Below are 26,749 nucleotides of genomic sequence, written 5' to 3'. Positions count from 1 at the left end.
AGCATTATAAGAGAAAGATTATATGTTATATACTTCCATGCCATTTCTTGTGGCTCAGATATGTAATTTTATAGGCTCTTATGAGCAAATATTTATATTCATAAAACACTTAGATCCCTAAGAGTCTACAGAGCCATTCCTATTCTTATCTGGTCTTGCCCAAATTTATCATCCATAAAAAATGTGAAATGCAATGCATGAATTCAGAACAAAATAACTTCATCTATTCCGTAATGCTAAGGAGTTCAATTTCATGCTGTGTTTTACATGGCACAGCAGGAGTAGATTGTTTAATATCTGTAACTCTGAACTTCCATAGCCTTTATATCAGATACTCAGGTAAGAAGCAGAAATTCTAAAAATAATTTCTACAGAATCTTTTGGAGACCCTTGGAGCAAACTATTTGAATCCATTCCCCTTCTTTTGCATAGTTTTTCTTGGTCTGTTTGAACAGTGTTCCCATGGGATAGAAAGATAAAGTTTCTAATCCCATACCTTAAATTGCTTTATAATTGCCTTCCTTTATAAGGGAGACATATCTTGGCATGGTGAAGCCTGAAAATATTCAGAAGAAATTAATCTGAACCTATTAGTAGTAGAGGGAGTGGAGGAAATGTATTTTGGAAAATTTTTAGCTAGACTGGATAAACTCCGTAAACACAGCATGATAACATGCATAAAAAGCAAAAATAATTAGACCCACACATTTGTTCTCAACTATAATTTCAATTTGGTTTGGGGTTATAGGAAAAGAAGTTTGAAATGGAAAAATATGTCCTAAATTTAAATTAAGACCTATTTAAGATGTATTCTAAATGGTTTGATTTTGGAATTTCTGCAGTAGAGTATTGAAATTGTTCTAGGTTTGAATCAGGCAGAGGCTGTATTACTTGTTAGCTGTGTGACATTGCCATGTTAATTTAAATTCTCTGAGCCTCTGTTTCTCATATGTTAAAAAAACCAGGTAATTTATTGAAATACTTTCAGGTATCTTGAATATTTGGCCTTCCAGGAACCTAGAATGCATTTCTCAGTAAGACAGTAAATACAGTGTATATTTTCATGTTTAAAATAGAATGGCAGGGAGGCAAAAGTATTTGAATCAATTCATAATAATGATTTATTAAAATTAGAATAAGAACTTTGGTCTCGTATCATATATATTTTTATTTTTTTTACTATGGCTATGAAATGTCTTTTTGGTCTCTAGGGAACTTTTAAAGCTAGTCTCTTCTTTACATCTGTGAGAACAAAATATTTGGAAATTTTCTATGCGTGTGTTTTCTGGGATCCTGAAGCCTTCAAGTATATTGTGCACCTTGACAAAATCATGGTTCTGTGAGTTCTGCAGACCAGTCTGGGAGGAACGAGGGATGGTTAGGCCTCATGCAGACCTTGCTTCACGAGTGAATATAAGGACAAAGGAAATGGCCTTTGCACTCTTTATGTACTGACTTTGTTGATTAGTATTGATCTTAGAATTGTGTTTTTTATTCCCTCTGCTCAGTCAGTGTAAATGTAATTATATAGTTTGCTTTTCCATGTACTCTGGTGAAAGACTATCATCTGTCTTTGGCTGATATTGCTATATAAAATGTAACCCAGGGGGAAAAAAGCGCAATATTAAAATATTATTTTTCATCTTAATTAGATCTAAATATTTTAAAACTCTGTTTCCTCTAATTAAATAATTATTAAAAATTGTTCAGGTAATCATAAAAATTTTCTCCCAAAATTATTTGGGTCAGAAGGTACATGTAAAAATGAGTAATAATTGAATGAGGACATAGATTAAATAAATCAATGTTATAATTGATATATGTGACCAATGGGTGAAGGTTCCATTCAAGTATACAGTGATGGGTTTATAGTATATGCAATAGATAGGAACCTGCAGGAACAGAATTTTTCTATTCTACTATTAGGTAGAAATTTTTTTTTAGCTTTTGGTTAAGCTCTTTGAAGAATCTTATGATTCTAACATCTTGGAAAATCAATTCTGTAAAATATAACTATTTGAATACAGACTAAACTTAAAAAAAATTCTTTACTTGGGGCACCTCGGTGGCTCGTTGGTTATATGTCTGCCCTCTACTCAGATCATCATCTCCTGGTCCTGGGATCAAGCCCAGTGTCAGGCTCCCTGTTCAGTGGGGAGTCTGCTTCTCCCTCTCTCCCTGCCCTCCCACACACTCAAACTCTCTCTGTCTCTGAAATAAGGAAAATCTTTAAAAAAATTTCTTTGCCTTATCACAGCATTTTGAATTTACTTCAGGTCCCCCCCCCCCACCCCAGAGTAAAGAGTCAGGGAGACCACAATTATAATCACATGGAAAGAGCTTAGTTGATCAAGTATATTTACATACTTTTTGATTTTTAAACTCCTATGAGAGTGGTACGAAAACATTTTTATATGAAGAAGTCAATTCGCTTTTACCTAACTAATAAACAGAAGAACTGTAGTACAAGTTTCAGCAGGCATATAAAGCAATGTGACTACGGCTTACTAATCATATTAAACATAGTCATATTCATTACTCTGGTAGAATAACCTGTACAGAGTTTTCATGTCTGATTTCTTTAGCTTAATGTATATTAGATTAATTTACATTCATTATATTGATTCTAAATTTTCCTTTTTCTAATGTACACTTAGTTTTGAACCCATGAAGAAATGATGGTCTGTTTGGAATATTTCAAAGAAGCTGAATTTTTGTTCATATTTGTAACTCGTAATGAAAATTTTGATAATATTCTATATTCTATAGAAGAATATTCTGCTCATCTTTTGGAATTTTTTGTGAGGAATTTCAATATGAATAGATCCCTTTATATTTTTACAGTTAATCAATAGGTTAAATGCTTATTAAAATTTAAGTTTTATTTAAATGCCAGTTAACATACAGTGTAATATTAGTTTGAGGGGTACAGTATAGTGATTCATCACTTACATACAATACCTGGTGCTTCTTAATCCCCATCACCTATTTCACCCATTCCTCCACTCACCTCCCCTATGGTAATCATAGTTTGTTCTCTATAGTTAAGGGTCTGTTTCTTGGTTTGCCTGTCTCTCTTTTATTTTTTCCTTTGTTTCTTTTGTTTCTTAAATTCTGCATGTGAGTGATATCATATGATATTTGTCTTTCTGTGACTGACTTATTTCATTTAGCATGATACTCTCAAGCTCCATATATGTCTTTGCAAATGGCATGATTTCATTTGTTTTTAATGACTGAGTGATATATCTATACCTATAACTATATCTATATCTATATCTCACTTATTTATATACCACTTATTTTGTCCATTCATCAGTCAGTGGTCACTTAGGCTGTTTCTGTAATTTGGCTATTATAGATAATGCTCCTATAAGTTCAAAATGGATTAAAGACATAAATATGGGACCTGAGCCCATAAAAATCCTAGAAGATAGCACAGACAGTAATTTCTCTGACATCAGCCATAACATCTTTCTAGATATGTCTCCTGAGGCAAGGGAAACAAAAACAAAGATAAATTATGGGGACTTCACCATAATAAAAAGCTTCTGCACAGCAAAGGAAACAATCAACAGAACTAAAGAATAGGAAAAGTTATTTTCAAATGACATATCCAGTAAAGGGTTAGTATCCAAAATATAGAAAGAGCTTATAAAACCAAACACCCCCAAAATGATAATCCAATTTAAAAATCAGCAGAAGAATGAATAGACATTTTCCAAAAGAAGACATACAGATGACCAACAAACACATGAAAAGATGCTCAACATCACTGATCATCAGGGAAGTGAAAATCAAAACTATAATAAGAGGAGAGTCCAGAATGGCAGAGGAATAGGAGACCTTTGTTTTTCTGATCCCAGGAATTGAACCACCTAGCTATCAAATCATTCTGAACACCTGCAAACTCAACCAGAGATCTAAGAAAAGAATTGCTGCAATTCTACAAGTAGAAAAGCGACCACTTTCTACAAGTATGGAAAAACTCACCTCAAAAAAGAGAACAGGAGGCAATATTACTGCCAGGAAACTAATCAGTATGAATATAAGTAAGATGACAGAACTGGAGTTCGCAGTAATGTTATAAAGATACTAGCTGGGCTTGAAAAAAGCATAAAAGCCTAGAAGACACTAGAGAATCCCTTTCTGGAGAAATAAAAGGACTAAAAACAGTCAAGTCTAAATAAAAAAGGCTATTAATGAGATGCAGTAAAACATTTATCCTAACTGCTAGGATAAATGAGGCAGAAGAGAGAATGAGTGATAGAGAAACCAAATGATGGAGAATAAAGAAGCTGGGAAAAAGAGAGATAAACAACTGCATCACTAGGGGAGAATTTGAGAGACAAGTGGAACAATATTAGAATAATTGGGATCCCAGAAGAAGAGGAAAGAGAGAAAGAGAAGGGCAAAAAGTATATTGGAGCAAATTATAGCTGAGAATTTCCCTAATCAGGGGAAAGAAACAGGCATTCAAGTCCAGGAGGCACAGAGAACCCTCCTCCCCCAAACTAGTAAAAATAGGTCAATACCTTGAAAATTTCAGAGACAAAGACAAAATCCTGAAAGCAGCTTGGGAGGAGAGGTCCTTAATCTTAAAGCATAGAAACATTAGACTGACAGCAGACCTATCCACAGAGACTTGGTAGACCAGAAAGTATTGACTTGACATATTCAGGGTGCTAAGTGAGAAAGATATTCAACCAAGAATACTTTATCCAACAAGGCTGTTATTCAAAATAGAAGGAAAGATAAAAAGCTTCCAGGATAAACATAAACTAAAAGAATTTGTGATCACTAAACCAGCTCTGCCATAAATACTAAAGGGAATTCTTAAAGCGAAGAGAGAGCCTAAAAGTAACATGGACCAGAAAGGAAGTGAGACAATATAAAGAAGCAGTGACTTTACAGGTAATACAATGACACTACATTCATATCTTTCAGTAGTTACTCTGAATGTAATGGGCTAAATGCTCCAATCAAAAAAAAAAAAAAAAAAACCACAGGGTATTAAATTGGATAAAAAAGCAGGACCCTGTTTTGCTGTCTGCAAGAGACTCATTTTAGACCCAAAGACACTGCCAGCTTTAAAGTGAGGGGGCAGAGAACCATTTATCATTCTAATGGACATCAAAAGAAAGCTGGGGTAGGGATTGCTCCCCATTTGGTTTTAAAATCTAATCAAAAGTCTGTAATAAAAGATGAGGAAGGACACTATATCATAATTAAAGGGTCTGTCTAACAAGAAGATCTAACAGTTGTAAATATTTATGCCCCTAACATGGGAACAGCCAATTATATAAACCAGTTAATAACAAAATTAAAGAAATACATTGATAATAATACAATAATAGTAGGGGACTCAGAGAAATGGACAAATCATCTAAGCAGAAGATCAACAAGGAAATAGGGGTTTTGAATGATACAGTGGACCAGATGAACTTCTCAGGTATATTCAGAGCCTTCCAGAAGACACATTATTCCCAAGTGCACACTGAACTTTCTCCAGAATAGAGCACATATTGGGTCACAAATTAGGTCTCAGCTGGTAGCAAAAGATCGGGACCATGCTTGCCTGTATTCTCAGACCACACTGCTTTGAAACTAGAACTCAATCACAAGAGAAAATTTAGAAAGAACTCAAATACATGGAGGATAAAGAACATCCTACTAAGGAATGAATGGTTCAACCAGTAAATTAAATAAGGATTAAAAAAAATCATGGAAACAAATGAAAATGAAAACATAACTAAAAACCTTTAGGATACAGCAAAGGCCATCCTAAAAGGGAAGTATTTCTCACTATAAGCCTTTCTCAAGAAACAAGAAAGGTCTCAAATATGCAGCGTAACTTACATCTGAATGAGCTGGAGAAAGAATAGCAAATAAAGCCTGAGCCCATCAGGAAAAGAGAATTAATAAAGATTAGAGCAGAAATCAATGAAATAGAAACCAAAAGAAGAGTAGAACAGGTCAGTGAAACTAGGAGCTTGTTCTTTGACAGAATTAAGAAGATTGATAAACCCCTGGCCAGACTTATGAAGAAGAAAAGAGTAAGGATCCAAATATATCATGAATGAAAGAGAAGAGATCACACCCAACACTAAAGAAATAAAAGCAATGATAAGAACATATTATGAGCAAATATATGTCAGCAAATCAGGCAATCTAGAATAAATGGGTGCATTTCTAGAGAGGTATAAACTACCAAAACTGAACCAGGAAGAAATAGAAAACCTGAACAGACCTATAACCAACAAGGAAGTTGAAACAGTAATCAGAAATCTCTCAAGAAACAAGAGTCTGGGGCTGGATGGCTTCTCAGGGCAATTGTACCAAACATTTAAAGAAGAATTCATACTTATTCTCATGAAGGTGTTTCAAACAAAACAAAACTAAACAAGCAAACAAACCAGAAATGGAAGGAAAACTTCCAAACTCTAGGTCAGCATTGCTTTGATCCCAAAAGCAGACAAAGACCACACCAAAAGGGAGAATTATAGACCAATACCCCTGATGAACACAGGTACAAAAATACTCTTGAAGATAGTAGCTAATAGCATCCGATAGCACATTAAAAAGATTATTCACCACCACCAAGTGGGATTTATTCTGGCCTTCAAAAGTGGTTCAACATCTGCAGATCAATGTGATATTCTACATTAATAAAAGAAAGGACAATAACCATATGATCCTCTCAATAGATGCAGAAAAAACATTTGACAAAGTACAGTATCCTTTCTTGATTAGAACTCTTCACAGTGTAGGGATAGAGGGAACACACCTCAGTAACATAAAAGCCCACAAAAATACCATTCTCAGTAGGGAAAAACTGAGAGCATTTCCCCTAAGGTTAGGAGCACGTCAGGAATGTCCACTCTCACCTCTGTTGTTCAGCATAATACTTAGAAATCCTAGCCTCAGCAATCAGACAACAAAAAGAAATAAAAGACATCTGAATTGGCAAAGAAGTTGAAGTCTCACTTTTTGCAGATGACATGACACTCCATATGGAAAACCCAAAAGACTTCACCCCAAAATTGGTAGAACTCATATAGGAATTCAGCAAAGTGAGAGGATATAAAATCAGTGCACAGAAATCAGTTGCATTTTTATACACCAAAAATGAGACAGAAGAAAGAGAAATTAAGGAGTCGATCTCATTTACAGTTGCATCCCAAACCACAAGATACCGAGGAATAAATCTGAGCAAAGGGGCAAAGGATCTATATTCAGAAAACTATAGAACACTCATGAAAGCAATTGAGGAAGACACAAAGAAAGAAATGGAAAAATTTCCATGCTCATGGATTGGAAGAACAAATATTGTTAAAATGTCTCTGCTTCCCAGAGCAGTCTATACATTCAGTGCAACACCTATCAAAATACCATCAAGTTTTTTTTTTCACGGTGCTAGAACAAATAATCCTAAAATTCGTATGGAACCAGAAAAGACCCCAAGTAGCCAGAGGAATATTGAAAAAGAAAACCAAAGCTGGTGACATCCAATTCCAAACTTCAACTATATTACAAAGCTGTAATCATCAAGACAATATTGTATGGGTACAAAAAGAGACAGAAAGGTCAATGGAACAGAATAGAGAGCTCAGAAATGGGCTCTTAACTCTGTGGTCAACTAATCTTCAACAAAGCAGGGAAGAATATCCAGTGGAAAAAATACAGTCTCTTCAACAAATGGTGTTGGAAAATAGGACAGCCACATGCAGAAGAGTGAAACTGGACAATTTCCTTACACCATGCACAAAAATAGGCTCAAAATGGATGAAAGGCCTAAATGTGAGACAAGAATCCTTCAAGATGGTAGAGAAACACAGATAGCCACATCTGTCACCTCAGCTGTAGCAACTTCTTCCTAGACATGTCTCCAAAGGCAAAAATGAACCATCAGGACTTCAAGATAAAAAGCTCTTACACAGCAAAGGAAATAGTCAATGAAACAAAAAGACAGTTGACAGAATGGGAGAAGTTATTTTCAAATGTCTTTACAGGTAAAATCCTAGTATCCAAAACTCTCTAAGGCACTTAATGAAACTCAACACCCAAAGAACAAATAATCCAATCAAGAAATGGGCAGAAGACATGAACAGATATTTCTCCAATGAAGACATACAAATGGCGATCAGACACATAAAAAAGTGTTCCACCTTATTTGTCATCAGGGAAATACAAATCAAAACCACAGTGAGATACCGCCTCACACTGGTCAGAATGGCTGAAATTAACAAGTCAGGAAATAACAGATGTTGGCAAGGATGTGAGAAAGGGGAAACCCCCAGAGTGTTGGTGAGAATGCAACTTGTTTTAGCCACTCTGGAAAACAGTATGGACGGTCCTCAAAAAGTTCAAAATAGAGCTACCCTATGACCCAGCAATTGCACTACTAGGTATTTACCCCCAAAATACAAATGTAGTGATCTGAAGGGGCATCTGCACCCCTTCATTTCTAGCAGCAATGTCCACAATAGCCAAGGGATGGAAAGAGCCCAGATATCCATTAAGAGGTGAACAGGTGAAGAAGAGGTGATCACATACACACACAGGCATGCGAGCGCGCGCGCGCGCACACACACACAATGGAATACTATTCAGCTGTCAAAAATGAAATCTTTCCATTTGCAACGACAGGGTTGGAACTAAAGGGATTATGCTAAGGGAAATAAGTCAATCAGAGAAAGAAAATTATCATATAATCTCACTGATACGTGGAATTTAAGAAACATAAAGAGGAGCTAGGGATGGAAGGAAATAAAACAAGACAAAACCACAGGGAGACAAACCCTAAGAGCCTCTTAATCATAGGAAACAAAAACTGAAGGTTGCTGCAGGGGAGAGGGTGGTTATAGATGAGGTAACTTGGTGATGGGCATTAAGGAGGCACATGATGTAATGAACACTGGGTATTTTGTAAAACTGATGAATCACTGAATTCTATAATTCACTGTATGTTATAATACACTGTATGTTAATTAATTGAATTTAAATAACAAAACTATAAAGAGATATTACCTCACATTTGTCAGAATGTCTGAAATGGACAATATAAGATAAAACAGGTGTTTGCGAGGATGTGGAGAAAGAGGAACACTTTTCTGTTGTTGGTGGGAAAGCAAACTGGTGCAGACACTGTGGAAAACAATATGGAGGTTCCTCAAAAAGTTAAAAATAGAATTACCCTAGGACCCAGCAATTGTACTACTTGATATTTACTGAGAGAATATAAAAATACTATTTGAAAGGGATACATACACCCCATATTCATAGCACATTAAATATTTTTATGCATTGTTTGTATCTATTGAACAGGTAAAGAACAAAAGCTCCTTCAGCAATTTTTGTAGTATCTTTTTAGTTTCGATACTTCTACAAATAGTAGAATGATATCCTGTCAGTAAATGCTGGCTTCAGTAACTACATAATGCATCTGTTTTCTAAGATTGTCTTTGTTTACTGTTTCTTAATATCCCTTTATTTTATTTTTTAAAATATTTTATTTATTTATTTGACACAGAGAGAGAGATCACAAGTAGGCAGAGAGGCAGGCGGTGGGGGGAGGAAGCAGGCTGCCCTGCTGAGCAGAGGGGGCTCTGTCCCAGGACCCTGAGATCATGACCTGAGCCGAAGGCAGAGGCTTAACCCACTGAGCCACCCAGGCGCCCCTCTTAATATCCCTTTAGTTGAGGCCACATTTCTGTTAAAATAATTGATTAAATTTCATTAAAAACATGTGGCTTTTTAATTGAAACATAATGCCAGAAAATATTGATTAGAAATCTTAACTGTAATCTGAGTGCATTTTGCAAAATATTTTTCTTCATTCATAGAATAAGAAATAAATAGGTGTAAATGTAGCAGAGAATATCTTGGGAATCTTGGAACACTACAGATTTAATGAATTAACTATGTTGAGTTTACTGAAGAGCTTTACCTTTTTTTTTTTTTTTGTAAGTTTGATATGATGGGTGGAAATTCCATTTATATTGATTGAGTAGGTGGATGTTTATGTAGATGTGAGATGAAGACAGAAAGTCAGGTGTAGAGGTGCTTGGATGGCTCAGTGGGTTAAAGTCTCTGCCTTTGGCTCAGGTCATGATCCCGGGGTCCTGGGATCGAGCCTCACATCGGCCTCTCTGCTCAGCAGGAAGCCCGCTTCTCCCCCCGCCCCCCTGCCTGCCTCTCTGTCTACTTGTGCTGTCTGTCAAATAAGTAAAATCTTAAAAAAAAAAAAAAGTCAGGTGTGCTGGTGGATTATTAGTAACTTAGTTTGCTTTACTGCTATCAAATTTGCCAGCAAATTATTATTTACATGTTTAGAGAAGACTATTTAGGGTTTGATTATAACTAAGTTGAAAATAGATAAAATGCCACATTGCCTAATTTCGAGCTTTACTACAAAGCTGTGATCAGCAAGACAGCATGGTACTGGCACAAAACAGACACATAGACCAGTGGAACAGAATAGAGAGCCCAGATATGGACCCTCAACTCTATGGTCAAGTCATCTTCGACAAAGCAGGAAAAAATATATAAAAAATATAAAAAAATATACAGTGGAAAAAAGACTGTCTCTTCAATAAATAGTGCTGGGAAAATTGGGCAGCTATATGTAGAAGAATGAAACTCGACCATTCTCTTACACCATACACAACTATAAACTCGAAATGGATAAAAGACCTCAATGTGAGGCAGGAATCTATCAAAATCCTAGAGGAGAACATAGGCAATATCCTCTTTGATATCGGCCACAGCAATTTCTTTCAAGATATGTCTCCAAAGGCAAAGGAAACAAAAGCAAAAATGAACTTTTGGGACTTCGTCAAGATCAAAAGCTTTTGCACAGCAGAGGAAAGAGTCAATGAAACAAAGAGGCAACCCACGGAATGGGAGAAGATATTTGCAAATAACACTACAGGCAAAGGGTTGATATCCAAGATCTATAATGAACTCCTCAAACTCAACACACACAAAACAGATAATCATTGTCAAAAAAATGGGCAGAAGACATTGAGCAGACACTTTTCCAAAGAAGACATACAAATGGCTAACAGGTACATGAAAAAATGTTCATCATCATTAGCCATCAGGGAGAATCAAATCAAAACCACATTGAGACCTGACACCAGTTAGAATGGCCATTATTAACAAGATAGTAAACAACATGTGTTAGAGAGGATGTGGAGAAAGGGGAACCCTCTTCCACTGTTGGTGGGAATGTAAGTTGGTGCAGCCACTTTGTAAAACAGTGTGGATATTCCTCAAAATATAAAAATAGAGCTAGTCCATGACCCTGCAATTGCACTACTGGGTATTTACCCCAAAGATACAGATGTAGTTAAGGGAAGGGCCATCTGTACTGTAGTGTTCATAGCAGCAATGGCCATAGTCGCCAAACTGTGGAAAGAACCAGGATGCCCTTCAATGGATGAATGGATAAAGAAGATATGATCCATATATATATACACTGGAGTATTATGCCTCCATCAGGAAGGATGGTTACCCAACTTTTGTATCAACATGGATGGGACTGGAAGAGATTATGCTGAGTGAAATAAGTCAAGCAGAGAGAGTCAAGTATCATATGGTTTCACTTACTTGTAGAGCATAAGGAATAACATGAAGGACATTGGGAGATGGATAGGAGAATTGAGATGGGGACATCAGAGGGGAGACAAACCACGAGAGACTGGGGGCTCTGAGAAACCTACTGAGGGTTTTGGAGGGAAGCATGGTGGGGGGTTGGGTGAGCCTGGTGGTGGGTATTATGGAGGGCATATATTGCATGGAGCACTGGGTGTGGTGCATAAATAATGAATTTTGGAACACTGAAAAAAAATTAAAGTTAAAAAAAAAAAGAAAATAGATAAAAAGCTCTAAGAATGGGAAAGAATGAAAGAGAAGCAACCCTGGTAGGTTGTACATCAGCTGGTCACAAACCACATTTAAGAAGGACTTATTACAGCCTTGTCAATTTAATACCCAAATTCTGTAGTTAAGATTTCTCTTGCTGCTCTACCCCTGGAATGTCTACACATTTTTTTAGTGAAGTATCTGAACTTACTGAGGACTAAATTATCTGTTACTATAAAAAGTAGTTTGATAATTTAGAATAAAATTACATTTCAGGTTTAGTTACTGACTTGGGTTTTAATTAGTTATCACCATCAGTCACATTTTTGGTTAAATAAAAGGTTGCTATGCCTCATACTTAACAATATCTTTGCTACCTAATGTAGAAATAATGAATAACTTTGTCTAACTATGTTAATAACATAATTTTCTTAATTCTTACTTCAAAGCTAAAAAACGTAGGGTGTTAGAAAACAGTGAACTGGAAAAATCTCTCTCTTCCCTTTGTTCTTTATTAATGAAATACTCTTTCAAAGGATAGCTTGTAATGTACAAACTTTTGGGCTCTCAAAGCCAATGACAGGGATTCCATTGAATATCTGGCATTTTTACATTTTATGTACATTATTTTTATAGCTTATATATTTGGAGATGTGAGACATTTTTGCTATCTGTTGGAATGGGTTAAGGGGTTATTAGATTTCTTATCTGGCAATTTGTGCCTTAGAAATAATTAACTTAACTTTTGATAATAATATTTTAGGGGGACTAGATTTTGACATAAACATAGGATGTTAAAAACTACCTTTTCCAATTATTGATTTTAATTTCTGAAGGAAACAAGAATTAATATGTTTACCTGTGGTTTTAAAATTAGTCTTTTTTTGGCCTCTTAATTTTTTATTACTTAAAAACTTCATTTTTAAAATGCTTCATTTTTAAGAAAGCTTCAATTTTTTTTTTCTTTCTTACTCTCTCTGTGTCTTTAACACTTCACAAGGAAGTGTTTCCTCAACAAGGAAAGCAAGCTTGATCCTGTCCTGGACACTCTAAACAACATAGAACCCCCATATGCCCTGCCGACATGTTTTTTCACTTTAGACAACTTCATTAAAACTTCAGATCTCATAGCAGTAACTCCTCAAAGTGAGTCTATGCAGATGCGTCATGAGGATTTTGGTGCCTCCAAACCTTCTTGGTATAAAGGTAAACAATTCTGTTACCAGGGGTTTGGGCAGCTTAGCTTTGTTAGAGGCTGTATTGTAGGACAGCCTATGACAGTATGTCAAATGCTGGAGCATTCTGAATACCTATAGATGCCATCCCTGGAAGAGGAAAACGGACTGAGTCATTTGTATTGTTAAATACAACTTATAATGATTATGACAAAAGACAGTATGAAATATCTTAGTATTTTTTTAATATGCATGTCTTTCTTTATTTATTTTAAATTAACATATAATATGTTATTGTCCCAGGGTCTGTGAATCATCAGGCTTACACATTTCACAGCACTCACCATAGCACATACCCTTCCCAATTTCCATCACCCAGCCAACCTATCCCTCCCTGGACCCCAGCCTCCCAGCAACCCTCAGTTTGTTTCATGAGATTGAGTCTCTTATGGTTTGCCTCCCTCCCAATCCCATCTTGTTTCATTTTTTCCCTCCCTAACCGCCACAACCACATGCCCTGCCTCTCAAATTCCTTATATCAGAGAGATCTTATGATAATTGTATTTCTCTGATTTACTTATTTCACTTAGCATAATACCCTCTAGTATTCTTATTACAAAGGATAGTGTTCTGAGGTTAAAGACACATTAAGAATTCCTGTGTCGGGCGCCTGGGTGGCTCAGTGGATTAAGCCGCTGCCTTCGGCTTAGGTCATGATCTCAGGGTCCTGGGATCGAGCCCCACATCGGGCTCTCTGCTCAGCGGGGAGCCTGCTTCCCCCTCTCTCTCTCTGCCTGCCTCTCCATCTACTTGTGATTTCTGTCTGTCAAATAAATAAATAAAATCTTTAAAAAAAAAAAAAAGAATTCCTGTGTCAGTGGAAAATGAGAATATATATTTCATTTGGTCATATATAAATCTTTGAAACAAGAGTTGCCATCATTGGCTCCTCCCCACTTTTTGATTGTTCTAATTCAATAAATCTGATGTACTGGGTGTTTTTCATAATGGTTGGGAAATTAATAATTACTTTTTAAAAAAATTTTTTTTAAATTTTTTATTTTTTATAAACATATATTTATCCCCAGGGGTACAGGTATTTATCGCCAGGTTTACACACTTCACAGCACTCACCAAAGCACATACCCTCCCCCAATGTCCATAACCCCACCCCCCTTCAACCAACCCACCTTCCCCCAGCAACCCTCAGTTTGTTTTGTGAGATTAAGAGTCACTTACGGTTTGTCTCCCACCCAATCCCATCTTGTTTATTGATTCTTCTCCTAACCACTTAAGCCCCCATGTTGCATCACCACTTCCTCATATCAGGGAGATCATATGATAGTTGTCTTTCTCCGCTTGACTTATTTCGCTAAGCATGATACGCTGTAGTTCCATCCATGTTGTCACAAATGGCAAGATTTCATTGCTTTTGATGGCTGCATAGTATTCCATTGTATATATATACCACATCCTCTTGATTCATTCATCTGTGGATGGACATCTAGGTTCTTTCCATAGTTTGGCTACTGTGGACATTGCTGCTATAAACATTCGGGTGCACGTGCCCCTTCGGATCACTACGTTTGTAACTTTAGAGTAAATACCCAGTAGTGCAATTGCTGGGTCATAGGGCAGTTCTATTTTCAACATTTTGAGGAATCTCCATGCTGCTTTCCAGAGTGGTTGCACCAGCTTGCATTCCCATCAACAGTGGAGGAGGGTTCCCCTTTCTCCACATCCTCACCAGCATTTGTCATTTCCTGACTTGTTGATTTTAGCCATTCTGACTGGTGTGAGGTGATATCTCATTGTGGTTTTGATTTGTATTTCCCTGATGCCGAGTGATATGGAGCACTTTTTCATGTGTCTGTTGGCCATCTGGATGTCTTCTTTGCAGAAATGTCTGTTCATGTTCTCTTCCCATTTCTTGATTGGATTATTTTCTCATTAGCTGTTGAGTTTGCTAAGTTCTTTATAGATTTTGGACACTACTCCTTTATCTGATATGTCCTTTGCAAATATATTCTCCCATTCTGTCAGTTGTCTTTTGATTTTGTTAACTGTTTCCTTTGCTGTGCAGAAGCTTTTGATCTTGATGAAATCCCAATAGTTCATTTTTGCCCTTGCTTCCCTTGCCTTTGGCGATGATCCTAGGAAGATGTTGCTGCGGCTGAGGTCGAAGAGGTTGCTGCCTGTGTTCTCCTCAAGGATTTTAATGGATTCCTTTCGCACATTGAGGTCCTTCATCCATTTTGAGTCTATTTTCGTGTGTGGTGTAAGGAAATGGTCCAATTTCATTTTTCTGCATGTGCCTGTCCAATTTTCCCAACACCATTTATTGAAGAGGCTGTCTTTTTTCCATTGGACATTCTTTCCTGCTTTGTCAAAGACCATAGAGTTGAGGGTCTATTTCTGGGCTCTCTATTCTGTTTCATTGATCCATTGATCTATGTGTCTGTTTTTGTGCCAGTACCATGCTGTCTTGATGATGACAGCTTTGTAATAGAGCGTGAAGTCCGGAATTGTGATGCCACCAACTTTGGCTTTCTTTTTCAATATCCCTTTGGCTATTTGAGGTCGTTTCTGGTTCCATATAAATTTTAGCATTATTTGTTCCATTACTTTGAAGAAGATGGCTGGTACTTTGATAGGAATTGCATTAAATGTGCAGACTGTTTTAGGTAGCATAGACATTTTCACAATATTTATTCTTCCAATCGAGGAGCATGGAACATTTTTCCATTTCTTTGTGTCTTCCTCAATTTCTTTCATGAGTACTTTATAGTTTTCTGAGTATAGATTCTGTGCCTCTTTGGTTAGGTTTATTCCTAGGTATCTTATGGCTTTGGGTGCAATTGTAAATGGGATTGACTCCTTAATTTCTCTTTCTTCTGTCTTGCTGTTGGTGTAGAGAAATGCAACTGATTTCTGTGCATTGGTTTTATATCCTGACACTTTACTGAATTCCTGTACAAGTTCTAGCAGTTTTGGAGTGAAGTCTTTTGGGTTTTCCACATATAGTATCATATCATCTGCGAAGAGTGATAATTTGACTTCTTCTTTGCCGATTTGGATGCCTTTAATTTCCTTTTGTTGTCTGATTGCTGAGGCTAGGGCTTCTAGTACTATGTTGAATAGCAGTGGTGATAATGGACATCCCTGCCGTGTTCCTGACCTTAGCAGAAAAGCTTTCAGTTTTTCTCCATTGAGGATGATATTTGCGGTGGGTTTTTCATAGATGGCTTTGATGATATTGAGGTATGTGCCCTCTCTCCCTACACTTTGAAGAGTTTTGATCAGGAAGGGATGCTGTACTTTGTCAAATGCTTTTTCAGCATCTATTGAGAGTATCATATGGTTCTTGTTCTTTCTTTTATTGATGTGTTGTATCACATTGACAGATTTGCGGATGTTGAACCAACCTTGCAGCCCTAGAATAAATCCCACTTGGTCGTGGTGAATAATCCTTTTAACGTACTGTTGAATCCTATTGGCTAGTATTTTGGTGAGAATTTTCGCATCTGTGTTCATCAGGGATATTGGTCTATAGCTCTCTTTTTTGATGGGATCCTTGTCTGGTTTTGGGATCAAGGTGATGCTGGCCTCATAAAATGAGTTTGGAAGTTTTCCTTCCATTTCTATTTTTTGGAATAGTTTCAGGAGAATAGGAATTAGTTCTTCTTTAAATGTTTGGTAGAATTCCCCCGGGAAGCCGTCAGGCCCTGGGCTTTCATTTGTTTGGGGACATTTAATGACTGTTTCAATCTCCTTACTGGTTATGGGTCTGTTCAGGCTTTCTATTTCTTCCTGGTTCAGTTGTGGTAGTTTATATGTTTCTAGGAATGCATCCATTTCTTCCAGATTGTCAAATTTGTTGCCGTAGAGAGTTGCTCATAGTATGTTCTTATAAGTAGTTTGTATTTCTTTGGTGTTAGCTGTGATCTCTCCTCTTTCATTCATGATTTTATTTTTTGGGGTCCTTTCTCTTTTCTTTTTGATAAGTCTGGCCAGGGGTTTATCGATTTTATTAATTCTTTCAAAGAACCACCTCCTAGTTTCGTTGATTTGCTCTATTGTTTTTTTGGTTTCTATTTCATTGATTTCTGCTCTGATCTTTATGATTTCTTTTCTCCTGCTGGGCTTAGGGTTTCTTTCTTGTTCTTTCTCCAGCTCCTTTAGGTGTAGGGTTAGGATGTGTACCTGAGACCTTTCTTGTTTCTTGAGAAAGGCTTGTACCACTATATATTTTCCTCTCAGGACTGCCTTTGTTGTGTCCCACAGATTTTGAACTGTTGTGTTTTCATTATTATTTGTTTCCATGATTTTTTTCAATTCTTCTTTAATTTCCTGGTTGACCCATTCATTCTTTAGAAGGATGCTGTTTAGTCTCCGTGTATTTGGGTTCTTTCCGAACTTCCTCTTGTGGTTGAGTTCTAGCTTCAGAGCATTGTGGTCTGAAAATATGCAGGGAATGATCCCAATCTTATGATACTGGCTGAGTCCTGATTTAAGACTGAGGATGTGATCTATTCTGGAAAATGTTCCATGTGCAGTATAGAAGAATGTGTATTCTGTTGCTTTGGGATGAAATGTTCTGAATATATCTGTGATGTCCATCTGGTCCAGTGTGTCGTTTAATGCCTTTATTTCCTTGCTGATCTTTTGCTTGGGTGATCTGTCCATTTCTGTGAGGGGAGTGTTAAAGGCCCCTACTATTATTGTATTATTGTTCATGTGTTTCTTTGATTTTGTTATTAATTGGTTTATAGAGTTGGCTGCTCCCACGTTGGAGGCATAGATATTTAAAATTGTTAGATCTTCTTGTTGGACAGACCCTTTGAGTATGATATAGTGTCCTTCCTCATCTCTTATGATAGTCTTTGTCTTAAAATCTAATTGATCTGATCTAAGGATTGCCACTCCTGCTTTCTTCTGATGTCCATTAGCATGGTAAATTCTTTTCCACTCCCTCACTTTAAATCTGGAGGTGTCTTCGGGCTTAAAATGAGTTTCTTGGAGGCAACATATAGATGGGTTTTTTTTTTTTTTTTAAGATTTTATTTATTTATTTGTCAGAGAGAGAGCGAGTGAGAGCGAGCACAGGCATACAGAGTGGAAGGCAGAGTCAGAGGGAGAAGCAGGCTCCCTGCGGAGCAAGGAGCCTGATGTGGGACTCGATCCCAGGACGCTGGGATCATGACCTGATCCGAAGGCAGCTGCTTAACCAACTGAGCCACCCAGGCGTCCCGGGTTTTGTTTTTTTATCCATTCTGATACCCTGTATCTTTAGATTGGGGCATTTAGCCCATTAACATTCAGGGTAACTATTGAGAGATCTGAATTTAGTGCCATTGTATTGCCTGTAAGGTGACTGTTACTGTATATGGTCTCTGTTCCTTTCTGATCTACCACCTATAGGCTCTCTCTTTGCTTAGAGGACCCCTTTCAATATTTCCTGTAGAGCTGGTTTGGTGTTTGCAAATTCTTTCAGTTTTTGTTTGTCCTGGAAACTTTTAATCTCTCCTTCTATTTTCAATGATAGCCTAGCCGGATATAGTATTCTTGGCTGCATGTTTTTCTCGTTTAGTGCTCTGAAAATATCATGCCAGCTCTTTCTGGCCTGCCAGGTCTCTGTGGACAAGTCAGCTGCCAATCTAATATTTTTACCATTGTATGTTACAGACTTCTTTTCCCGGGCTGCTTTCAGGATTTTCTCTTTGTCACTGAGACTTGTAAATTTTACTATTAGGTGACGGGGTGTGGGCCTATTCTTATTGATTTTGAGGGGCGTTCTCTGAACCTCCTGAATTTTGATGCTCGTTCCCTTTGCCATATTGGGGAAATTCTCCCCAATAATTCTCTCCAGTATACCTTCTGCTCCCCTCTCTCTTCTTCTTCTGGAATCCCAATTATTCTAATGTTGTTTCGTCTATGGTGTCACTTATCTCTCGAATTTTTCCCTCGTGGTCGAGTAGCTGTTTGTCCCTCTTTTGCTCAGCTTCTTTATTCTCTGTCATTTGGTCTTCTATATCGCTAATTCTTTCTTCTGCCTCATTTATCCTAGCAGTGAGAGCCTCCACTTTTGATTGCACCTCATTAATAGCTTTTTTGATTTCAACTTGGTTAGATTTTAGTTCTTTTATTTCTCCAGAAAGGGATTTTATATCTCTCGAGAGGGTTTCTCTAATATCTTCCATGCCTTTTTTGAGCCCGGCTAGAACCTTGAGAATTGTCATTCTGAACTCTAGATCTGACATATTACCTATGTCTGTATTGATTAGGTCCCTAGCCTTCAGTACTGCCTCTTGTTCTTTTTTTTGTGGTGAATTTTTCCGCCTTGTCATTTTGTCCAGATAAGAGTATATGAAGGAACAAGTAAAATACTAAAAGGGTGGCAACAACCCCAGGAAAATATGCTTTAACCAAATCAGAAGAGATCCCAAATCGTGAGGGGGGAGAAAGGGGATAAAAAGAGGTTCATAAAGAAAGAAAGAAAAGAAAAAGAACAAAAAGAAAAGAAAAGAGTTAAAAAATAGAAAATGAATAAAGAAAAATAGAAAAAAGAAAAAATATATATATTAGATAAACTAGTTTAAAAACATTAAAAAAGAAAAGCTTAAATCTTAAAAAAAATTTTAGTATAAGAAGAGAAAAAAATGAAAAAGAAAAAAATTAAATTAACTGCAAGACTAAAAAAATCACAGGGAGAACTCCTTGAGTTCCGTGCTTTGCTTTCTCCTCCTCTGGAATTCTGCTGCTCTTCTTGGTATTGAAATCGCACTCCTTGGTAGGTGAATTTGGTCTTGGCTGTATTTCTTGTTGATCTTTGGGGGAGGGGCCTGGTGTAGTGATTCTCAAGTGTCTTTGCCCCAGGCGGAATTTCACCACCCTTACCAGGGGCTGAGTAATCCGCTCTGGTTGCTTTCAGGGTCTTTTGTTCCCTGAGCGCTTTCCGCTTTCCGTAGAGTTCCAGAGGACGGTAATACAAATGGTGGCCTCCTGGTCTCTGGCCCGGAGTAGCTGAGAGCCCGCGGCACCCCTCCTCAGTGTGTCCTCAGAGAACAGTTCCCAGTTACTCTCGACTGCCTGACCTCCGGCCGCGCTCCGAGCTCACCGAGCCTGTGACCGGTTCAAGGTAACCCCGAGTTGCGATCTTACTGTCGGCTCCGTCTCTGTAGCTGGTTTTCCCATTCCAATACCCTCAAGCTCTGGGACACTCAGACATCCCCGATCCTTCTGTGACCCTGCGGGTCCTGAGGCCACACTGACCCCACGTGGACTTTGCCCCAGTTTAGCCTCTGGAGTGATGTCCCTCAGCGGAACAGACTTTTGAAAGTCCTGATTTTGTGCTCCGTTGGCCTGCCGCTTGCTGGGAGCCGGCCCCTCCCCCTGGGGTCTATCTTCCCGTCGCTTTGGATTCACTTCTCCGCCAGTCCTACCTTTCAGAAAGTGGTTGTTTTTCTGTTTCCAGAATTGCTGTTCTTCTCTTTGATCTGCCGATGGATTTGCAGGTGTTTGCAATCTTTAGGTAAGCTATCTAGCTGATCTCCTGCTAGCTGAAGTAGTCTCAGCCTGCTACTTCTCCACCATCTTGACTCCTTCGGGAAATTAATAATTTCTAAGAAAGAGTAATTCTCTTTAAATTTTAAGCATTTACTTTCACTATTTTATGATACTGTGGATACTTTGTTGGGAAATTAATAATTTCTAAGAAAGAGAGTCAGCCTCTTTTAATTTTCAGCATTTACTTTCCTTTGCTGTGCAGAAGCTTTTGATATGATGAAGTCCCAAACGTTCAGCTCGCTTTTGTTTCCTTTGCCTTTGGAGACATCTTCAAAGAAGTTGCTGTGGCTGATATTGAAGAGGTTACTGCCTATCTTCTCCTCTAGAATTCTGGTGGATCCCTGCCTCACATTCAGGTCTTTTACCCATTTCGAGTTTATAGTTGTGCATTGTGTAAGAGAATTGCCGAGTTTCATTCTTCTACACACAGCTGCCCAATTTTACCAACACCATTTATTGAAAAGACAGTCTTTTTTCCACTGTATATTTTTTCCTACTTTTTCAAAGATGATTTGACCATAGAGTTGAGGGTCCATATCTGGGCTCTCTACTCTGTTCCAGTGGTCTATGTGTCTGTTTTTATGCCAGTACCATGCTGTCTTGGTGGTCACAGCTTTGTAGTAAAACTTGAAATCAGGTAATGTGATGCCCCCAGTTTTATCTTTCTTTTTCAACATTTCTTTAGCAATCGGGGTTTCTTTTGATTCCATACAAATTTTAGATTATTTGCTCCAGCTCTTTGAGAAATCTGGTGGAATTTTGATCGAAATGGCATTAAAAGTATAGATTGCTCCTGGCAGTGTAGACATTTCAACAGTATTTATTCTTCCTATACAAGAGCATGGAATGGTCTTCCATTTTTTTGTGTCTTCTTCAATTTCTTTCATGAGTGTTCTGTAGTTCCTCGAGTACAGATCCTTTAAATTTTTCATTAGGTTTATTCCCAGGTATCTTATGGTTCTTGGTGTTATAGTAAATGGAATCAATTTTGTAATTTCCCTTTCTGTATTTTCATTGTTAGTGTGTAAGAAATCCACTGATTACTGTACATTGACTTTGTATCCTTCCACATTACTGAATTGCTGAATGAGTTCTAGTAGTTTGGGGGTGGAGTCTTTTGGGTTTTCCATTTAAAGCATCATGTGTCTGCGAAGAGAGAGAGTTTGACTTCTTCATTGCCAGTTTGGATACCTTTTATTTCTCTTTGTTGTCTGATTGCGGTTGCTAGGACTTCGAATACTATGTTGAACAAGAGTGGTGATAATGGGCATTCTTGTTGTGTTCCTGATCTCAATGGGAGGGCTGTGAGCTTTTTTCCTATTGAGGATGATATTTGGTGTCGGTTTTTCATAGATAGATTTTATGAAGTTCAGGAATGTTCCCTCGGTCCCTATACTTTGAAGCATTTTAATCAGGAACAGATGCTGGATTTTGTCAGATGCTTATTCTGCATCAATTGAGAGGTCCATGTGGTTCTTCTCTCTTCTCTTATTGATTTGTTCTATCACATTGATTGATTTGGGAATGTTGAACCATCCTTGTAACCCAGGGATGAATCCCACCTGGTCATGGTGGATAATCTTTTTAATGTGCTGTTGGATCCTGTTTGCTAGGATCCTGTTGAGAATCTTAGCATCCATATTCATCAGTGATATTGGTCTGATATTCTCCTTTATGGTGGGGTCTTTGCCTGGTTTGGGGATCAGTGTAACGCTGTCTTTATAAAAAGAGTCTGGAAGTTTTCCTTCTGCTTCAATTTTTTGAAACAGCTTCAGGAGAATAGGTGTTATTTCTTCTTTGAAAATTTGGTAGAATTACCCAGGGAATCTGTCAGGTCCTGAGCTCTTGTTTTTTGGGAGGTTTTTATCACTGTTTCAATCTTGTTACTAAATATTGGTCTATTCACGTTGTTAGTTTCTTCCTGGTTCAATTTTTGGAGTTTATAGTTTTCCAGGAATGTATCCATTTCATCTAGGTTGCTTAACTTATTGGCATATAACTGTTGATAATAGCTTCTGATGATTGTTTCTATTTCCTTGGTGTTAGTTGTGATCTCTCCCTTTTCATTTATAATTTTATTAATACGAGCTTTCTCTCTTTTCTTTTGGATTAGTGTTTATTGATCTTATTGATTCTTTTAAAAAACCATTTTCTAGTTTCATTGATAGGCTCTACTGTATCTCTAGTTTCTATCTCATTGATCTCTGCTCTGTTCTTGATTATTTCCCTATTTATGTGTGGAGTTAGTTTGATTTGTTGTTGATTCTCCATCTCTTTAAGGTGTAGAGACAGCTGGTGGATTTGATGGAGGCTTGGATGGCTAAGTATTTCCCCCTTTGGATTGCCTTTGCTGTATCCGATAGGTTTTGGACCAAAGTGTCTTCATTCTCATTGGTTTCCATGAATTGCTTAAGTTCTTCTTTGATCTCCTGGTTGATCCAAGCATTCTTAAGCAAGGTGGTCTTTAGATTCCAGGTGTTTGAGTTCCTTCCAAACTTTTCCTTGCGATTGAGCTCCAGTTTCTAAACCTTGTTATCTGAGAATATGCAGGGAATAATCTCAGTCTTTTGGTATCAGATGAGTCCTGATTTGTGACCCAGTATGTGGTCTATTCTTGAGAAGCTTCCATGTGCACTTGAGAAGAATGAGTATTTTGTTGTTTTAGGGTGGAATGTTCTCTATATATCTATGAGGTCCATCTGGTCCAATGTGTCATTCAATGCTCTTGTTTCTTTATTGATTTTATGCTTGGATGATCTGTGTATTACTGAGAGAGGCGTGTTAAGGTCTCCTACTATTAATGTATTCATATGAATATGACTCTTTATCTTGATTAATAGATTTCTTATGTAATTGGCTGCTCCCATATTGGGGGCATAGATATTTACAATTGTTAGATCATCTTGTTGGATAGTCCCTTTAAAAATTATGTAGTGTCCTTCTGTATCTCTGACTACAGTCTTTAGTTTAAAATCTATTTTATCTGATATGAGAATTGCTACTCCAGCTTTCTTTTGAAGCCCATTGGCATGAAAGATGCTTCTCCATCCCTCCATTTTCAGTCTGGATGTATCCTTAGGTTCAGAATGGGTCTCTTGTAGACAACATATAGATGGGTCCTGTCGTTTTATCCAGTCTGCAACCCTGTGTCATTTTACGGGCGCATTTAGGCTATTCACATTGAGAGTGATTATTGATAGATATGTTTTTATTGACATTGTGTTACCTTTGAAGTCTTTCTTTCTGTAGATTGTCTCCATATTTCTGTTCAATGATATTCTTAGGACTTTCCCTCTTTTATAGAACCCTGCCTTAATATTTCCTGCAGTGTCGGCTTGGTGGTCATATACTCTTTCCAGTCTTGCTGGTCTTGGAAACTCTTTATCTCTCCATCCATTTGGAATGTCATTCTTACTGGACAAAGTATTCTTGGCTGCATGTTCTTCTCATTTAGTGCCGTGAATATATCTAGCCCTTTCTGGCTTGCCTGTTTTCTGTGGACAGATCTGATGTTATTCTGATGGGCTTGCCTCTGTATGTAAGGACCTTTTTTGTCCTAGCTGCTTTCAAGAAAGCCTGTCTACAATTATGATTCCTCATTCTTACTATCAGTTGTCTCGAGGACTTTTGAGATTCTATAATCTTAGGAGGAGACCATTCTGCCTCTAGTACATGAACACTGGTTCCATTCGCAAGATTGGGAAAATTTTCATGGAGAATTTGTTCCACTATATCTTCTATACTTTTTTCTTTATCCTCCCCTTCAGGGATTCCAATAATTCTGACATTGGAACATTTCATGGTGTCATTTATTTCCCTAATTTTGTTTTTGTGGCTTCTAAGCTATTTGTTCCAGGCTTCCTTCTGATCCTTTCTCTCTATCTGTTTGTCCTCCAGATCACTGATTCTATCTTCTGTCTCAGTTACCCTAGCTTTTAGAGAATTTAGATTAGATGGGTACTCATTGAGAACATTGTGAACATCTTCCCTGGTGGTTTTCAGTTCTGCCCTAATCAATTCCATTTTGTCATCCATGGCTTTCTCCAACTTAGCTATTGCCTGGATAATTGTTAGCCTGAATTCCCTTTCCGACATATTGTTTATGTCGATAGCCATTAGCTCTGTTGCAGAATACCCATCCTCTGAATTTTTTTTCTGTCGGAATTCCTCCTCCTAGTCATTTTGGTGAGAGATGGCTGAATGGATGTAGCTGAATGTATCGACCATGGTGCAGTCAAGGTGCACCCTGGAATGCTTCTGAGCAATCAAGAGTCCCCATCCAAACGAAAGAAAAAAGAAAGAGAGAAAAGAAAAGAGAGAGAGAGAAAGGAAAAAAAAAAAAAGAAAGATAAATAGAAAAGAAGGCCCAGCCCAAATCGGCCCCAAGGTAAGATTTATGAAGTATACAAACAAAAACAGTCAAATAAAAAAACTGATAAAAGTAGATGAGAAGAGAAAAAAATATATATATATATAAAAGCAAAACAAGAAAAGAACCTCATCAAAAAGAACCCCAAGTATAAGATTTATATACTACCAGGACAAACACAAATATACAAATACTGGAGGAAGAAAAAGATGGGAGAGTGGTTATAAATTCTCAGTGTGGGTGAGGAAGGTTATTTTTATTCTTCCTGGATGTATCTTGATATCTTTGTTAAAGGAGTCAACTTTCCTAAAATAAAGGGGGAGTAAAAATTGGTTTACCCTTAGGGGTCACATTAATTGGGGAAAGGGGATTACCTTGAAGTTTAACTCTATATGAATATTAAAAAATTTAAATAAAAAAAGAATAAACCAAACTAAACTAAAATTAAAAAAAAATTAAAAAATAGAAAAGCAAAAGAAAAATACCAGTATATATCAAATAGTGCAGGTTAAAAGGTTATTATGGAATTTGATGTACTGGACATCTCACTGTGGTGGTAAATAGGTTAAATATTATCTATAAAAAAATGAACCAGAATAGTGGGAACGAATTAAAAATAAAAGTTGTATCTATGAAGTAGTGCTGCTTGTTCTCTTGTTCCCAATCCCCGCCCCCCCCCCCATGGCTTTCTGGGGGAGGGGATTGCTGTGTGGGTTTTCAGTGTTTTGGAGTTAAGTCCTCCCACCCTCCTCAAGGGGGTGGTCTCTGAGGAGACAGGTTTTTCAGGCTTTTGTTCTCTGGAGGTTTTTTGGTTTGTTTTCTTTCACCTTGACAGCTTTTGATGGTTTTTGGAGTTTAGAGGAAAGCAAACTGCACCCCGACCTCCCTCTCAGAGAGAAGCCTCATCTGTTCTCTCGGTGCTCCAGAGCACATAAATTCCCCCTTGGCCACTGGCAGAGCAGGTTGCCAGTCACAGTCCCTGGGGATGCAGGAACTCCTGCTTGTACCCAAAACCACGACAGCAGCAGCTGTCTGGGCAGCTCCAGTCCACCATAGAGGTCACAAGCAGTGATCACACACAGAGATTTTCCCGCTGGCCAGGGCTGGGAGTGCCTGGTCTTTCCAGGTCCGAAAGCACTGGGCTGGTGCCTGCACACACCTCTCTCAGGGGAGGGTGTGGGGCGCAACTCAGACTCTGATAGCAGGGCGCAGAGCGTGCTTGGAGAGTGCAAAAAGGCTGTGATTCTGCAGGCTGGTGAGGCTCCCAGCCCCTCATGGGAGCCACCACCCACCACCCGGGTGCTCTCAGGCATGCTGGCAGCTCAGGGACCAAGACCTGGTTTCTTCGCTGCACTTTCTCTGACTCAGTGCCGGGGTGTCTCTCCTTGATCTGGGGCCTTAAGCCCCTATCCCTAATTGCCCCAATTCCCACAATTTCCCCCCCCAGGATCCTGCTCTTTTTGAGTGCTTTCAACCAGACTCCAAGTTAATGCTGGTCCCCAGTTACTCTTTTATTGGGGTATTACTTTCCAATGGGTGGCTTCTGGTGGCTCCCTCCCCCTTTTGTTTATCTTCCAATATCAGTCCGATGTTCCCACTCCGCTTTACCTGCCCACTGGTGTCTTCTGCCCCTGTAGAGATCCAGACGTGTATAATTCTGATCTCAGGCTAATTCATGGTTGATCAGAGTTCTTTGGTAGGTAATCAGCTCACTTTAGGTACAGGTTGAAACGGTGCCTCCTTCTAGTTCCCCACGATCTTGTCTCCCCTG

The 26,749-nt window shown here is 38.0% G+C and overlaps 1 protein-coding gene across 12 annotated transcripts in view; it reads left to right on the top strand.

Annotated features, from left to right (window-relative positions):
* The window catches only part of KDM4C (lysine demethylase 4C), a 521,081-nt gene that overhangs the window by 250,275 nt on the left and 244,057 nt on the right, over nucleotides 1–26,749 (top strand). The window contains exon 9 of one of the 12 annotated variants that reach the window (XM_059142118.1): nucleotides 24,787–24,993. The exons of 10 other annotated variants lie outside the window; for them this stretch is intronic. In XM_059142118.1, coding sequence (XP_058998101.1) covers nucleotides 24,787–24,798 — 12 coding nt within the window. In that variant the 3' untranslated portion in view covers nucleotides 24,799–24,993. Of the gene's footprint in view, nucleotides 1–24,786; nucleotides 24,997–26,749 lie in introns of those variants that run through there. One more of the 12 variants, XM_059142113.1, reaches the window with a different exon arrangement.

Source organism: Mustela lutreola, chromosome 12 (genome assembly GCF_030435805.1).
Source record: "Mustela lutreola isolate mMusLut2 chromosome 12, mMusLut2.pri, whole genome shotgun sequence".
In the NCBI taxonomy this organism is placed as follows: Eukaryota; Metazoa; Chordata; class Mammalia; order Carnivora; family Mustelidae; genus Mustela; species Mustela lutreola.
This window is presented reverse-complemented; position numbering and strand designations above follow the sequence as displayed.